This window comes from Rissa tridactyla, chromosome 6 (genome assembly GCF_028500815.1).
Source record: "Rissa tridactyla isolate bRisTri1 chromosome 6, bRisTri1.patW.cur.20221130, whole genome shotgun sequence".
Lineage (NCBI taxonomy): Eukaryota > Metazoa > Chordata > Aves > Charadriiformes > Laridae > Rissa > Rissa tridactyla.
Window position 1 is genome coordinate 9,851,288 of NC_071471.1, and position 18,028 is coordinate 9,869,315.

An 18,028-nucleotide genomic window follows, 5' to 3' on the forward strand; every position below is an offset into this window, starting at 1 on the left:
ATAAATAAGTCACTACTATGGTGAAGGAACACAGCAGTGAATGGAGTAGCCCGATGTACTTGTAAAACCACTTCATTTTGAAAATGTAAACTATAGCAGGTTTTGATCAGTTTATTTGCTTCAGTTGCTTTATTTGCTTCTTCCCCTAAAGAAACGGGGACTAAAAATCCCATACTAAGAACTTTGCCTATCATTGGGTGACTGATTGTCCTAAAAAAAGTCAGAATCAGGAAGGTACACTATTTAAATAAAAATATATCTTTAATCACTGGCCAGGCAAAACCACAAGCTTACATTTATTTTTGCCAATTTTATGGATGCACCAGTACTCCTGCATTAACTTTCTGCATAAATCACAAGGAGTGAATATAGAAATGACACTAGGATCATTTCTCAGAAGACTCTCTAAAAAAAAGACACTTAGAAAACAAAACTTCCTGTCATAGGAGCACAGTGGTATCATCTCTAAAATGATTGTACAATTCTGTAATTGTACCCATATTTACTGTTACCTATTACTAATAATTGACTGCTATCTATCTTCAGTTAGAGAATACTAACCATTTACATCAGACTTTCAGAAACTTAAAGAATCAAAAGGAGTAATTAGATACAGTTCTACCTGAGAGCACCATATGTTGGCATTTAGACAAAAGAATTCTCAGAAATCCATAAAGACTGCCCCTCTTCATCATAGAGGAAGAAGATACTTCTAGCGTTATGGTGAGGGCTGTTTTCCCATGACTGTATTGAAAAGAAATGGAAGGTGAAAAGGTCTGGCAACAGTTAAATTAAGCCTCACACATAAATCAAGCTACGGTCTGGCAAAAGTTAAGTTAAACTTCCTTCACACTCCATTCCAAGCGGCATTTATTACCTCCGCACACCAATCCCTGCCCCATTTCCCCAGAGGCGAAGAGTAGGTTCTGTACAGAGACAGGAGAACAGCAAGGATCTGTGCGGTTCCACTTGTTCGGGCACGCAGTCGGCTGGGGGAGAGCCAAGACCTCTCAAGAAGACTATATCGATGCTGTCAAAACCACTGGTCTTCGCAGCAGCAGACACAGAATATGTTCCCACCATAAAATGCAGCGCAGTGCAGCAGTAGCAGAGCTAGGAGAGGCTTGAGGTGAAGACGAAATGCCTCTAAAGAGGCATTGGCTCCAGACTTCACCTCCCTAACCACGGTGCTCAGCAGCAGTAATCCTGTTTGACAGTACACACAACTTTGCTGTAAACTAGTCAGCTAAAACTTCGTTCGATATTCTTTCATCTGCTCTCTCCATTCCTCCTTAACCCACAATGACTGTATGTTTTCCTGGGCGACAAGTTAAGCAATTAGCAGCTTAGCAGGCATTAGAAAGGAATTCTCTTGGAAAAAAAAAAAAAAATCTAACTGTCAAATTCTACAATTTCTCAGTATTCCTCATAGTGCCCCTTCTAAGCTGGGTATGACCAAGGACTAGCATTCAGCAGTAAAAAAGGACTGAGGACTGCTGACTTTGACTCCTGGAGGAAAAAAAGAAATGGAAACTGATACCTCCTCTTTTGCTGCTTTGATTAGGGGACATTCCCAGATGATGCATGGCTGCACCCCCTTCTGATGCACTGGATACTGACTACACCTGGAATAATATTTACTAAATAACTGTTAGCTTGCATTTACCCCTATTTGTCCCTGCCGTTCCTGTGATACAAAGTCCTCAGGTGCTTCGGTTTGACTGTGCTCCTCAAATTGACAGAAGGTGCTGTGAAGCTCTTCCACCGAGCTATTTTCAACTGTGCCCAAACTTTGATGGTAGGGCACATGACCTCAATAAATGGTCAGGCTAGCTTAATTGCTTGTCAATACCACTGGGAACCAGCGGTTTATAACCTTTCAGTACCCTCTTGCTGTTTCAGTTTTGTGCCTGGAAAGCCAACCACGTTTTCCCTCAGTTCCCTGGGAAAGAGCATCCACGCTTGCTGTTGGACAGAACCCATAGAGATAAATCACTGAAACTTACGACTATTTAAAAACTGTGTTTGTGTGACAGTGTTCTTGCCAAAACTTCCTCTCAGTCGCTTTAAAAACTTCTCTGACAAACTCCCATTGTAATCAAAGCCACGCAGTCACTATGTTATCTGTTATCTGCATCAAAAAATTCCACAATAGACACCAGACCAAGCTGCAATGTTTGCTGCTCAGAGCTGGCATCTTCGCCTTCTCTACAAATGGGAAATCGTGGCCAAGTACATGGAGGACAGATTAGGCCACCTGCAGTTACTTTCATTTACTTTAGTTTCTTCAACTGGGCATTCTTCAATAATGTATTGTTCTGTTCACTTTTCCAAAGCTAAATAATTCAACTTTAATTTCCTGTCATTCATCCTGACATTGCCGTATGAAGTAAATGGCTCTGAATGCCTACAGAAAAAGGAGAAACTTTGGCTTCACACACCAAGCAGATGTTAGGCAGAGCACATGGGAACAATCTAACATTGACAACAGCAAGTTCTAGTGCAATACGACTCCTTTGTTAAAATAGATTAAGACCAAATTGCTGTAGATCAACACCACAAAAAGGAGAGCCCTTTGCCTTTCTTGACATGGGGACGCTGCTACAGAGCAGCTTTTCACAAGCATGCCTTTTTGATAATTTTTAAAGAATTGTTATTTTAGAAGATCTCTGTCAATAGTGTGGTCTTTTTTCCTCTTCCTAGATGTGGGAGTATGGACAGAAGTTCTGGAACAAAGGAAAAGGAGAGGGATAATGCTGATTTTGGTTCTAGTAATTTGGGTGGTCTCTTTCAGCTCTGTTTCTTCTTTTACCCAATTTGTTGTCAGAAGTTTTTGTAATGACTGAGCATTGGACAGGAGTTTTTCATGAGGAAGTAGATGGATTTAATTATGCAGCTGGTTTCTGCAAGTCTTCTCTAGAGAGTGTTCCCACCAAATTCAACAGGAGCTGGTTAGCAGAAAGTCTGAGGGATCAAACCCACGGCCGCAGAGACTAAATAACACAGATTTCAATCAAGTTTGAAAAACATAGTAAAAATGAGGAAACTAATAAGGAGAATGGTAATACAAATGGAAACTTATGCTGAAAACTCGCTGAATAAAGAAAAATATATTCAAATGCTTATGAAAAGTGATCTCCAGTAATTAAAATAAAGCTTATTGCAAAATATGCAAAACCAACAAAAAGCATTCTTGCTTTGCAATACTGATACTCATTTTAAAGCTTTAAGTACCACCACATTTTAAAGAATCTCCAGTCCAAATCCATCTCAATATCGTTCGTGTTTCATTTTACTTATCTTTATGATTCACAATGGATCTTACCATAGTCCTAAGCAGTCAACAGTAACCTTTCAGGCAGCACGTGCGATCAGCCCTGCCTTCAAACAAGGAGAAACGGGGGCTAAGGCAGAGACTGCCTCCCCTACGCCTCTGTTTTAGCAGTAACATATTCTCCATAAAGTGAGACTCTTGTGATAAGGACAGAGACCGAGGGGGCAGAGCATGGAATATGCGCTAAGAAAAGGCGTGAAGAACCAAAGTTGGCAACTGTTTCTTCTTGTCTGGGCAAATTCCTATAGACGCAGCCCATAGTGTCTGCAAAACACCGAGCATAGAGTCTGCCCAGAAATGGGTTTCGGGAATTTAGCCACCCAGTTTGCATCCTCTCCAGCTGCCTGGCCAACGGCACGGCGCTGAATGAAGCCTCTAGTTCCTGCTTTGTAAATAGCAACAACTGGTAATGCTTTCAGTGAAGGGAAAAAAAAAAAAAAAAAAAAAAAAAAAAAAAAAAAGTACTGTGAACTACATTCACACTGAGTAGGCAGCCACTCTGGAAGCCATCACTTCTGCAGATGATTTGTAACAGATTCACAGTGCTATCAGTTCAGAAGCACGTGTGATAGAACTGTGTAATTTTCTACTTTTCCTGCAAAGCCTACAAAAATCCAAGATACTTTCTGAAAATGTTGGTTTCATCTAAACCAAAGCTCAGTGTTTTATTCAAGTGTAAGAAAAGGAAGACTATTTGCCAGTAGTTAAGAATTTCTAAAGAGGTTAAGATGCACATCTCAAATAGCTATTGCCGCTGAAGACGTGCAGACCCCAGTCATTACTTGAGACCCTTTTGCCTTTGCAGCACCAGCTCAGCTGCTGGCGGACAGAAACTCAACAGCATGGCTCTATTTAGGTCAATGCCAGTCACGGTACGAATCTGTTCCGTATCACTAAGTCTCTGGTCTAAAATGACTGTGCCTACCTAAGAATAAATGCATGTCTACAAAGTTCATCTGCTTCCAATTTCAGAAACACAGTCCACTTCTCACTTACCCGGCTGGGGATTGCGAACAAGTGGATTTGCTACTTCTAACTACATCACTCATAGAAAACAGCACGAGGAGAAAGTAGTTTCATTTTCCCTTTATTTAAGCATGGTTTGGGGAACAACTGGCAGATAGTTTGGTTTAAACAAGCCAAGCTCTGACTCATCATACAGGTCACTGCTGAGAAGGAGCTGCTGGGGTAGTCCCATTCACGCTCTCACCGAGAAGCAGCAGGGCTGCGTAAGCTGCACGTGCTGCCCTCCAGTCCTGCTGACTCGAAATACCTAGTTCTCAGTGCACGTGGGCCAGCAGTAGACAATTACTTGCAGAAGAATCACAGATTAAGATATTTTTTCCTCTTATCAAGCTTTATGAAATTCTCATCATGATTCAGCCAGGTACACATTCGCAGAGAAGGTGGCTGGAAGGGATGTCCGGGGGTTGCGTAGTTCAACCTTCTGCCCAGAGCAGCGCTGCCAACCAAAACCAGACTGGGTTATCTGTGGTTTTATTCGGCTGAGTCTTGCAGAGCCCCACGGCTGGAGACTCCCCCAGCCCTCCGGGCAGCCTCTGCCTACACTACACCACCCTCTGCTGAAAAAGATCTTCCTAAGGTCCAACTTGAACCTCCAAAGCTGTGGCCGGTGTCTCCTGCCTGACCACCTGCCATCCCTCAGGAGGGTTTGGATCCACCACCTTCCTCCCTCTCCTCCAGTCCCTCCCAGAACACTGCCGGGTCCCCAACATGATACAGTTGCCATGATGGTGTGTCCAATTAATCTCACTTTAGGATCAATGTTTTTCAGACACTTAGTCCATACATACGTGAACACAAGTACCCTATGAGACACTCCCTGGATTACCTCAGATCAAGATAACATTTGTCACGCTGGCGGACTGAACGAAACCTCCCTGAGGCTGGTGGGTGTGAGAAGTGTCCTTCAGTCGGGAAACAGCGAGCAGCAGTTAAGCTCTTTCGGGCACAGGAGGGACTGGCTGGAACAGAAACTCAGATGTAGGAGCTGCAATATTGCTGTAAGGGAACTGAGGCAGAGGGGGAGCGGGGTAAATGCAGCCCAGCAACGTTACAGGGACGGGCAGGAAGAAACAGAGAATCCGAGGGGTCAGGAAAATACTGGGAGACGGGCAGGAGACTGAAGTGGAGAGAGCTGCGCAGATTCCCAGCCAAGACAGACTGGAATCCAGCTCCTGCTGCTTAATTTCTCCAGTATTCTGGGAAACAGGAGGTTGTAGGTATTCTTTAAAACTTACCGAAGAACTACTCCCTGTAGGGTGCAACCTATGAGGCCCTGAATATTGGCTGATGAGCTGGGTCAAAAGGGGTAAAAATATTTACATTTTCTTAGAACCTTAATTCTAGACCGAATTCGGATGTACACTTAACATAGATACTTTTAAGCACATTTATTTAAAAAGCATAGTAGAGAAGCTGTGAGAAATATGAAATACATACATGAAAAATTACTGTCACATTAGAAATACTTTGCCTCATTGTATGTTTCTAAGGAAACCAAAGAAGTGAACTAAATACTCAAAGTCTTTGTACACACAGAACTATTTATTTTTATTTATAATATTTCATGTACTATGTTCTGTAAGATAAATTACTTTTTGTATACAAAAGAAAGTATTTCTTTTCATTTGTGACTCACAAGCACAAGCCTGCCTGGAAAGAGCCCAGGGACTGACTCCAGCCCTATAGATTTACATCCTTTCTGGAGACCTGACCAGTGCCACCAGGAAGCCTCTAAATCACTACACGCTGCCAGGAACAGGGAGGATGTGCCAGAAAAAGGAGTGCCTGTTTCTTATCTCCCCCAGCATATGTTGCTGACCACTGCCAGGACTGAGCTTTCTGGACCTCAGGTCTGAACGACTATTTTAGTTCTTTCATGTTCGCATATTAAAAAAAAAAAAAAAAAAAGCATAGAAAAAGCAAGAGAAGGGACCAGATTCTAAATTTTTTTGAGTGGGACAAATCTAGAACACCCACCTTCAGTGCCCTCAAAGGAATAAGTCAGCAACTGCATACACCGTGCAAACGTGACAGCAATCTTTTCCAAGATCTTACAAAATGCTTAATTAGAGAAGCAACACTATCTCAGCAAACCCTGCTCCCCTCTCTCTCCCCCTACTCCCTGAGTGCACACGTGACACGTTACAAGCACTTCTGCAGTCAGAGAGATTGCTTACATGGTATTTGCTCCGCCATGGCCAGGGTTCACACTTTGGCCTCAAAGGATTTGGTCTTTAAGCCTGAATTTTCTGCATATATTCCTGCCTTTTGAATCCAAGTTAATTGGGATGTGTCAGAATCATTCCTACAGGCCTGCTTCCCCTGTGTATTAAAAATGAGTTGAAATACCATCACTTACCTATCGGCTGGGAAAATTGAAGGTGAGAAATATGGAGCTTTTGACCTTAATTTTCCTTGGAGACAGATTTTCTTTTTCCTCAGTGTTTAGGCCAAGCAGATGAAACAAAATACAATAAATATATTTCCTTTAACATGGATTCCTGCTTTTTCTCAAGCAGCAAAGTGGGGCCCTTCTGTAACTAAATCATACTCAAACACAGCATTAGCCCGATACCTAGTTGAAGAAAACTAGGACGCTGTTTTTTCCATCATATTCATCTGTTTCCTCTTCCACTGTAAGAGACTGCTGAAAAGTGCTAATGAGCCATTGCTTCGTCTAACCCATTTGACACATTCTGTTCAAACACCAACACAACGTTCCCCAGCTCTCACCCTTCAAATTCTTAGTACCGCAGCTGGAATTAATAATAATAAAAAAAAATTTCAACAGTACTTGTAGTATGAATAGTGGATATTTGAACTGCAGCCTACCTAAAACTACAGGAAACTATTCTCCCTTTGGATTTGCAAAGCTCTTCAAAGTGGTCTTAAAGTGTCATTAAAGACACTTCACATAGATGAAAATACTGCTACTTCCCTCCATGAAGAGTGCTAACATTCCCCACTCAAACTACCCAGCTACTCCTACAGCTGCCTGCATTTTTCAATCATCTCTCATTAGTCTTATTATGTCAGCAGACCACTGCTACGTTTATATTTAGTAACTTAAGTAGCCTATGAAGCAGTAGCATCAAAAGATTTAGAAGACGGATTTCATGCGCATAGCCAGCAATTTAAACCCATACAGAAGTAAACCTGTAACTATAAATGGGCTGAAGAAAAACTGCAATGACTTTGTGAAGAAAAATTATTCTATACCTGTGATTAAGTGGAGGAAAGGATTTGGCTGGTAATAAAAATGAAAGCACAGATACCAGCTCCTCTCTTTTAGGTGTACGTGCTATTGGAGCTCTTCACAAGGCATTATCGATTTTTTTTTAATTTTTTTTTTTTTGCAAGTCTATTTGATTAGACAATTATTCACCAGACCTTACCCTGCATTGAGCATTTTTTCAAGACCTGTCATCTCTATCTAACTGGATGATGCATCATGAGTCTGAAAAGTGGTATGAAACCAGCAATCAAATTCACCTCTTTGGCAAAACATAACTCACAAAGATAATTTGGGGAAAATCATGAGAAGAAACAACAGTAGAAACCAATGCTTAGTTTCAACACTTGTAAATGACTGATATCTTATGAAATATTCAATAATTTGCAATTCTATGATAAATACACAAAACCAGACTCTTCGAAATAATGAATGCAGAAAGGAAAATCCTTCCAAAACATGTAAATCACAAATCCTGGTAGGGTTTTTTTTCTGGACCGTTGAACTATTTCAATACCAAAGAGGGATATTAGCCTCAAAGTAGTTTGTGGGGGGAAAAAAAAAACAACGCAAACTAAAACAAAAAACCAAATCCCCCCCCAGACCATGGACACTCTAGATCTGGCTGATTTCTTACCCACTGGCTTTATATGGTAAAAATCCACTAATTGGAATTTATTTTTCACTACGATCAAGTGAGGCAATAAAAAAAAAAAAAGTGCATTGTTTGTTCCCACTGATTTATTTTAATACAATGGCAACTCATAAAATATTTTATGCTTATTTCACAAAGAAAATAATGTTTTGTATTTCAAAGAGAACATTTTTATCACCGTTGTATTAGCCAGCTTTATTACCGCAATTGAGCAACAAGTTCCATATATATAGACGTCTTGAAATGCATATGGATCTGTGTTTTACTCATCTATTCAGGAAGGGTAGAATAAAAATTCTTGAGCTAGCAGTCTTTCTGCCTTGAAATCTCCTTCTGGATATCCACATCAAACATTTTATTGCTTCTTAATAACTGATTTATTATTAACTGCTGCTTTTTTATTAGTAAAAATAAATCTTGAAATGCTTCACAAAAGGACCTGCTTAGCTGATATTTTAAACTGTTCATTAAGATTTTGCAGAGTCCTAATATTCTGTATGAATTCCATATATGTTTTCTTTGTGTTTTCTCCACAAAATGTCTGCTATTTCAAGTTTTTATTATACGCAGTTTAAAAAAGAAACCTGACATGTACAAAATAAGTAAATAGCGAGTCAAACAGCAGAGCACGATGAGCGGCGGTCACAGTGACCCTTCTGCTCAAGTATTATGCCGCCGAGATGCCTGAGAATCCACACAGTCACACTAACCACCAAGATAACTTTCAGTGAACCCATTACATACGCTTTTCTTTTTTTTTTTAATGCCTCTTTGGAAACATTTTAAAAGGGCAAGTGAGCAAGAGAGAATGTGGCAGCGCACTTCATAGACTTCTTGAGAGGAGGAGTGGCTCTGTACAGCACTGTAAATTTTCAAATCTCTTTATATACATAAACAAGCACCTTCCAAAATATTCCTTTGAAATGGATAGAAATAAGGCAAAAACACAGATGGCGGCTCATGCTTAGGTCACCTATCAATGCTAGCAGTGGAAAAAAATTAATAAAGCTGTAAGCATGAAGAAAACTTTTTCAGGATATTCTAACATTTTAGGCTTCTTTCAAGAGCCATGCCTTCACTTTCAGTTATGTCACATCAAAGTGAAACATGATAATTCAGTTCAATAGATCCCAAGTTTTTTCGCTCATCAAAACCCAAACTCTGTAGTTGCCCATATTAACAGTGAATTCCACGAGCAGCATAACTGGTGAGATCTGACTCACAAACGTCCTCCCCAAATTAACTCAGAGAAGGATTCTGGATGAAAGGAGTACTTTTGGAGAGAGCTCACGGACAGCTAATGATAAGTTTACATTCCATCCTTAAGACATGACACTCACCACCTGGGTTGCTGATTAATAGGTCTTTGCAATTTCCTACAGAGGCCAACAAGCTTACTAAGTGATCTGCAAGTCTTGTTAATACCCTTTGGAAGAAGAGTCAGTGAGCACTCTTCACTGCTGGAGGAACCCAGAGGCAGGAGAGGAGAAATACAGGCAAAAGGAGACATATCCACAAATGGGGCACATGGTACCAGTTACAGCCTTGAATGCCCAGCCATCAGAGGGGGATTCAATCCCATCGCTGCTGAAACTCCAATGTACAGCTTCTTAAATCATAAATATAGAACAGAAAACATGAAAATGCAGAAACAAAATCCACCACCAGTGACGATACAGCTACAAAACCATGGGATTTATGGGCATGGGGTAGAATTTTCATCAGAAGCAGGTGAAGGGGACATTTTCATCAACTTTTCTCTTCCTAAAAACATCATTATCTCCTGGTGATGGCACGGAGGTGAAAGTGAGCGGCAGTGTGTGCAAAACTGAGATGCCAGGACAGCAGGAAGAGAGGACAGTTTGCAGTCCCACTCCTGTTGACACCTTTGATCTGCTCCAGTGACACACTAGATAACATCGAAAGCACACGCTGTACGCTCCACTCCCTCGATCTACTGGCAACAGCAGAATAGAAACTAGAACTGAAGTGCCCAAGAAGGACATGGGAGTTGTTGCTCAGCTGAGGACACACAACACAGCAAACCATTGCTAATCTTAAGATTCATCTGGAACCAGGCCAGAGGGGAAAAAGGAAAAGCTCTTTTCTTTTTCTTTCTGTACCTGCTGTGCTTAACCATACGTCATTTTGTAGTCATCTTCTCCTTGCACACCGCGAAGTCTGGAGAAACCTGCACTTCCCTGGCTGCAGGAAAGATGAGGACGCTGACTCCAGCCACCCACTCGTTAGCTTTTCCTCAACACACGCTGCTGAGAGCGCCCTCTTCTCAGCCACCACACAGCACAGCTATCTTACCCAAACTGAGTTATTTCTTTGTAGCATATTGCTCCGTGTTCCTTCTGGGAACGCTATTGCAGAATACTCTGCAATGACCATGGATTTTGGGGATGATTCTACAAGAATGGGAGAGCAGACTTTGGGTCTCAAACCAAAAAGGAAATGGTTCTAGTCGTGCTTCTCACTGAAGAACGATGGTGTGCAGGCTAGGCTGCAGGAGAAGATGCATACAGTGCAACACTCAAAAACTGCACTAGTGATTGTGGTAAGCGCTGCAGTCGAACATATAAAAATATCAGCTGCTTTTTCATGCTGTATTAACTATGCATTACAAAAATATTCATTCAGGATATAATCACACACTGTTTTTTTTCCCCACAGGATTCCTGTGTCTGTCGCCACACGGGAGGAAAGAACTCCAGCTATTCAGGACTGGCATTTCCCTGCTCAGTGCGTGCTCCCCAGCTCATTTACAGAGCAGCCGGCGAGCCAAGTTCCCTGATGTCCCTGTCACGACATCCTAACCTCTGCCCTCCCAGGCTGGACTTCGCCCCATCCGTCCAGGCTGCTCCCTTCCCCGTCCATTCCACCTCCTTGTTTGCTATCCTGTTGCCCAGCGGCACACAACAAGCAAGGCCTGGGAACATGCTGCGCAGCCCTTGAATTCTGGAGACTCACAAGCCAAAACCACAGAGAACTTAGCCACCACACCAACAAATACCTATTCAGGCTTCAAACGCTTAGAAGTCAGTTTAACTTGGTTCTCTATGTCAAGAACACTGTCAAGCCTCCCATTTCAAAGTACTTTTTCAGAGAACAGAAGGTTCATGGGGTTTTCAACAAACTTTTCGCAGAGTAAGACTTAAACATAAAATCCAATGACTTTTTGAGCTATCCCACCCTTGTGAAAGCTATGACCATTTTTACTATAATTAATATTCAAAAATCATTGATTACTTAAGTTCGGTAATATTTTAAGCCACTGGAAACAGTGAGCATCTTGAGCAATCTTAGTTTTCTTATACAGCAATACTTAAAAAAAAAAAAAGGGCAAAATAATCCACAGATTGGAATAGGATTTATAGAATAGGCACTTCTTTGTAAGCTCAGATTTTTTCAGCACAAAAACTAGAGATGCTCTATGTGAGCTAGTGTGAACCTGCTCATGCGGTGGTACTCATATATATACACTACAGTTATTGCTCTAGGTTATGCATATCAATTAAAGGCAAGAAATTAGAACCTAAGTATAACTAACTGCTTGATTAGATGGACTGATGCAACATGCCAACTTCGGGAAGTAAATTCAGATTTTGAGAAGATGAGCCAGAAAGCCATGGAAGCATCACAGAAATAACACCGAATGATCTTTAAAATACAAGTTACAGACCACGAGCATCTTTCTCTGGTCTTCTAAAATAAGAACAAGACAATTCTCCATGGAGTTAAAGGTGGGAAAAACTGAAGAAGAAAGTGTATTTTTACACTGCATGTGAACAAACTATGAACTCATTGTTTATAGGAACCTCTGAAATTAAACAGCTTTACAAAACCGAAAAGGGAAATCTAACTAAGGGTAGATTTCATATCAGCATAAATGCAATGATACAAATACCTTATGTAACAATATTAAACCACATATTTCAAAGCTTAAAAGATTGTCTTATTAGGCTCAAGGACCTCTTAGATCAAGACAAGACACGTAAGGAAGACAGATTATCCTCTAATTGCTGTTCTAGAGTTCCTGCTCCTTCCTTTGAACCACACCGTGTTTTTCAGCGGTGAGGACAGGATGCTGAATTAAATGGACTTTAGCCTTTCTACTGCAGCAGCGAGTGCCAACATTCCAGCTCCCAAGAATGCATGTGAACTACCGCTGAATTCACAGACAGTTTCACATGCCCACATACAGCCACTTCACCAGAAAAATTTAACTCAGTAGTGTGCCAAATTATCCGAGTTATATTGAACATGGCACCTTATAAAAAGTAAAATCTACAGTTGTGGAAATGGTACAAAGGACTGTTTCTGAGGAACTCCAACAGTCTGCACACCAGCACTGAAAACTTAAGTTGTGTCATCCACAAGTTTTTTATTTCATATAAAAAAAAATTAAAACACTTTTCAACACAAATAAAACGTCAAAGTATACTTGAGAAGGAGCTATTTTTGCACTGAGATTATTTTATTTTGACTAATTTTTCCACCTAAAAAAATGCGTGTCAAATTTCATTATATTTTCCTCAAGGCAGGCAGGTGGTAGACCTATTTTGAATATTGCAGAAACTCAGATTTCTAGAGAAAGGTAAATAATAAATGATCTAACCGCTTATGACTTATAAGTACTTGTGTCTATTTATACAGAGATAAGATATTCCTAAAAAGAACGTGGAAACAAGCTTTCCAGTTATATTGAACACAGAAGAAAGACAAGTATTAAGGCAAAATGAGTGTTTTATCACCGCTGCCTCTTAAAGAATGTAACAGTGTGACCAAAACATGACATTGCATAAGCATGTGCAAAACATTGGTGAACAGTCACAGTATCTGTGACAGTCACCCTCAAAGTGACATACAAATCATTGCAATTATCAGCATTTCTAGTAGAATATCCAGCCTGCTGTAGGAATTAACTTTCTGACAGTTTGTGCGGCGCAAGACCAAACTAAAGACCAGACAAACTTTCCTTCCCTAAAGTGCTACCCCACTAGCAGAGAAAACAAAGCTTCATCAACACCGATAAATCTCTGCTGTGGGCTTCATCACGGGATCTGTGACACTCATGCTGGTTTTGAGCCAGTCACCTCGGCTATCGTCTTTTGAGAGACACTGTCCGCTTGAGCGATTTCTAGCACAGTAAGAGCCTCTCAGCTCCATCTCTAACGTTACTTCAGCGTAAGTAAAGACAGAAAGTGAACGTTAAGAAACAAAACACACACAATATTCTAAAGTATTTAATTCCAATTTTTGGACCGTGGCATTGTAATAGTCAAACCTGGCAGTTAGACTTATACACACAGTATTTTGATATGAGTCTTTTAATGGAGGAGAAACACATTTGTCTTTTCAGCAAAAATGAATGCATTTTTAGCATCTTTTCTAAACAAGTTTCCAGTAAAACATGAGGAGTCACACGTGACCTCCTGCTCTTGGGACAAGCAACATGATTTAGTCACCCAGTGCAATTAGTTAATTTCTTCAATTTTATCTTCTCTAGTGGTGTTATCTTGAGCTTATTTGGAATTTTGCCTTTTTAATTATTATTTTTTACCCAGGCTCTTTTCTCAAATATATAAGACATATTTAAAAAAAATAAAAATAAAAAAAATATATAATGTACATGTAATGTTGAGCTTGTTTACTTTTTTGCAAAAAACTAACACAGCAGATACTATTTCTATACTACCAGCATTTTATTTCATGTTTCCTAAAAAAACCTCCTAGTGATTTTACATAGAAGCCAAACAAAAAGGTACAATTTTTCACACTGTCCAACAGTGTGTTCAAGATTGTCTTGAAAAAGGAAATTTAAGTAGAATGGATGCATTTCTTTCTATTTACTCAGGTCTTCAGAATGAGATACTGTGGCTAATAACTGACAGCTAAACACTCTTAAGGTAACCCTCTCCCCAAAACCTGCCTGCCAGAGTTTACTCTGAACAGAGGACTAAGTTACAAGAGGTAGCTACAATCAGACAATGAGCCTACCAAAAATATCATGGGCAAGGTTTTGAGATACTGGAACACTTAGCAACTCCCCAAGGAAAAAACAAACAAACGGAAAAAAAAAAAAAAAAAAAAGAGGCAAAAGTGGATGCTGTGAATGGCCCACAGAAGAATCTTGTCAGAGAAAAATCTACCTGATTTTGCATTCATTTGAAGTTAGTTTCTTGAATAAATACCACAAAAAGGAAGACATATTGTCTACTTCTTATACTGACACTGTCTGGAAAATTCTGTAGAGTTATCTGCTCATGTCTGCCATTCAAACACGTCACTGCTGGAGCTTTCCTAACAGTATTGTTATACAGTGACAAAAATAAAGACTGTCCTCAGCAACACGGGTTGATAACTCATTGGATGGCATCTGGGGCCTTCTACTTTGCAGACTCACATTTGATATTATCACTGGTATTGAAGGATCAGGGAAATTCCTTCATCATGACTAGTACCGAGTGCTACTGCTTTAAATTCGACATTACATACCGTGCATAAGGCAGCATGGTAATTACTGTGCCAATTTGATGACTCAAAACCATGCCTGGAACAGCACCACCTCTATACATTCTGAAGGTCTTAAAACGTCTCTGAGCCAGCACTATGAATGCGATACTGCTTTAAAAAGAAAAAAGATTCAGGAGCTGCTAATATAAATAATCTTTCCGCAGTGCAGCACTGTCTCAACAAAGTTCACGAGATATTATAATTTCAAGTGCTATCACTGCTCTTACAGTTTTCAAAAGGACTCTCTAGAGTCTTGAGACAAACTATCAAGGGCAAATCATTAGACAGACTCAAGTTTAACGAATCTAGGAGAAAAGAGACCAGCTTAGCCTGACCTACTTTTCAGTTCTGTTGCTGATAGCCAAAAATCCTGCCTGGTCTTCCACTCAAAATGAGAGCATTTCTTTTAATTTTAATCTCAGAGCCCTCTCCCTGACGTTTTACATAAGATTGACGAGTAACAGCATAATTGTATTACCACCACTTTCATTGTTTTCCTCCCTTCCTTCATTTTTTCTCCCCCTACGCAGCTGACTCATGTTCCCAGCAGGGTTACCGACTCTTCAGAATGACATACGGTCTTTGTGACTGCACAACATCCACATTTTATTTGGGCCTGAGTTGAGCTGTTGAGTGCTTTCACAGTAACAGCCACAACTTAGGCACTTTAGAAAATTTTTTTTTGCATTTCATTTTACTTGGAAGTTTGCTTGAAATGTCAAAATTCTCTTACCTAATGTTTCCTTTTGTAGTTCACGGCACCTACTTTGTAGCTCATTCCCTTGCTGAAGTGAAGTTTGAAGCTGTTGAGTTTTCAGCTCAACTGTGTCGGCCACCAGCGTCAGATGTTTTACCTTTTCTTGGAGGCATTCATTCTCTCTCTGGGATTTTGCTAATCTTTGGTTCAATTTGGGTATTTCTGAGGAGGGAAAAAAAATAAAATCATACAGACTGTTGTCAAATTTACCTTCTCCACTAAAAAGTACTACACCTGATTTACAACCTCAGACTTCAGTATTCTGTAACCCTAGTTTGGGTATGGATCGGTGGAAACCATGTGAATTAGCAATACTTCTGCTGAGAATGGCGATGGCCAAAGGAAGTGCTTTGTGCAATACCTCTCTACTCAGATAATTTGTACTTAGCCAAACACATATTATTGACAAATAATACAAATTTTATTCTAAGCAATAATATGTATCTCCTCTAAGATCTCAAAATCAAATTAAAATACACATATATATTCCACATGAAATAACAATAGGTGACAGAAATATTTGAATCCAAGCTTTTTATCTTAAGACACGTACATACAAAAACAATTGCAGACTCATTTTAAAATTAATTTGAGAAGATGTCAAGGGGGTTAACCTCTGCTAAAGCTCAATTTGAAACTTTTGGTTCAGAAGACATTTGGGCATGTGTGTTACGTTTTATTTTCTCTCTCCTTAGGTGACTACTGTCGTTAAACTAATCACAAAGTGCATCTTCACTGTATTAAGGACAGACTTTGTCACTCTATCTCTCATCAGCTCTTCAACATGGAAGAGCAGCTGTCTCCAGGAAGCTTCCCAGGTAGCTTTTACTGCAAGGTAAATAAGTAAATCGTGGGTGGGGTATAGGGGGTCTCCTACATTTTCATATTTTTTCCTGAGTTTAGTTAACCTTGATGAGTGCATTTGAACATTTCCAAAAGTGGTTGCAATTCTTTTCTATTCCTTCTCCAACTACAGCCCTAAATGTTCATTTGTCCAAAGAACTTATATCACTTTTATTTACATTAATAATGACAATGTTCAAGTTAGATGAAGTCTAATTCTTTCATCAAGTCAGCTATTACATATGTTTTATATGCTGCCCACGTGCAAATTTTAAATTCTTTCTGTGGTGCAAATATTTCCATTATTTACAGACTTTCCTAACTAATTCACACTTAAATCCATTTATTGTTAGACTAATGATGTAAAAACTGAAAGATTTTAAGTTCTTACACATCTTTCTACTTGCCATTAATTAACCAAGGCAAAATAATGTACATATACAAGGGCTTTTACAAGCTGTTTTCAAACTAACCAAGTGAACTGGTCTAGGCATGAAGAGCTGCACATCACGTAACATTTTTCTTCTCAAACTCTTAATAGAAAACAAGTTCTTAAAAGCTTGTTGCAAAAACAGTAAGGTAAAATAAACAAAAAAAAATACTAGATGTTAATATGTTACCATATGTTAATAATGAACAACTCATAAAACAGAACATAAAAGCTTTTGAATGGCATTCACAGGAGAAAAAAAAAAAGTGGGGCTAAATTGTTTTGATCGAGAAAGCTAGATTTAAGGATGTATATAATATTCACAGTGTGGCACTATTCTCAGTGGGATATGCTGAATGCAGTCAGGGATACATAGTATGTATCATGGTACATATAATTATTAAAGGAACCTGAAAGGCTGCACTTCTGCTTCCATACAGATATTCTATATATTTGCAGTATTATAACACATAAAACAAGGAATACTCCAGAAAAGAAGCCTCAAAGTGTTATGAATCTCTTTGAACCTCAAGATGTCTGCAGAAACGCGTGTTCATACTCCCTTTATTACCTAGAAGTAGGCAGAGAATGAGCACAGGAAGAGAGGAATCCTTAGGGGCACACAATACTTTCTCTGCTCAGTCTAATCAGGAGATGAAGTCATGAATCAAAATGCATGCTATTGACACTGACATTTAAATTAATTGTTCTTACAAAAACTGAATACTAAAGAGTGATTTTTCCGGTCACGCTCATCTTCAGCAGGCAAGAGCCCTCCTCCCTTCTGGGCTCGCGACACCCCAAACTCTCTGCTCGGACCCAGGCGCTGTCTCAGTGGGATGTGTGCCTACTCGCTCCTGCGGCACAGCTGCCCCACTTATTTCTTCCCAGTCTGAACAAAGCAATCATTGAAAACATTAAAAATTACTTCTAATTCCACAGGAAGCATAGGCTACTGGGGAGCTATTATTTGAAAGGAAGCTACGTATTTTTTCTGAGATACTCCGGGCACACAGGTTTCACTCAAGCTGTGAATCTGCACTGGAGTTCACACGGTTTCACCAGCAGAGTGATTTAGGAGATGTACATCGCCCACCATGCCCTTATGTTCCTTCTCACAAGGACAGAAAGCATGACATCAGCTCACCTACTTCACTGCTACCTTAGAACCCTGTTAAAACTAACCTCCAGAGCAAATAGCAGCTCACTAACTCATACATGCAGACCAA

General features: G+C 39.9%; 1 protein-coding gene across 2 annotated transcripts in view; it reads right to left on the minus strand.

Moving 5' to 3' along the window:
* LEKR1 (leucine, glutamate and lysine rich 1) overlaps positions 1–18,028 on the minus strand; it is a 62,766-nt gene that overhangs the window by 18,518 nt on the left and 26,220 nt on the right. For both annotated transcript variants that reach the window (XM_054207349.1, XM_054207347.1), the window contains one exon: positions 15,503–15,688. In XM_054207349.1, coding sequence (XP_054063324.1) covers positions 15,503–15,688 — 186 coding nt within the window. The remainder of the gene's footprint in view (positions 1–15,502; positions 15,689–18,028) is intronic.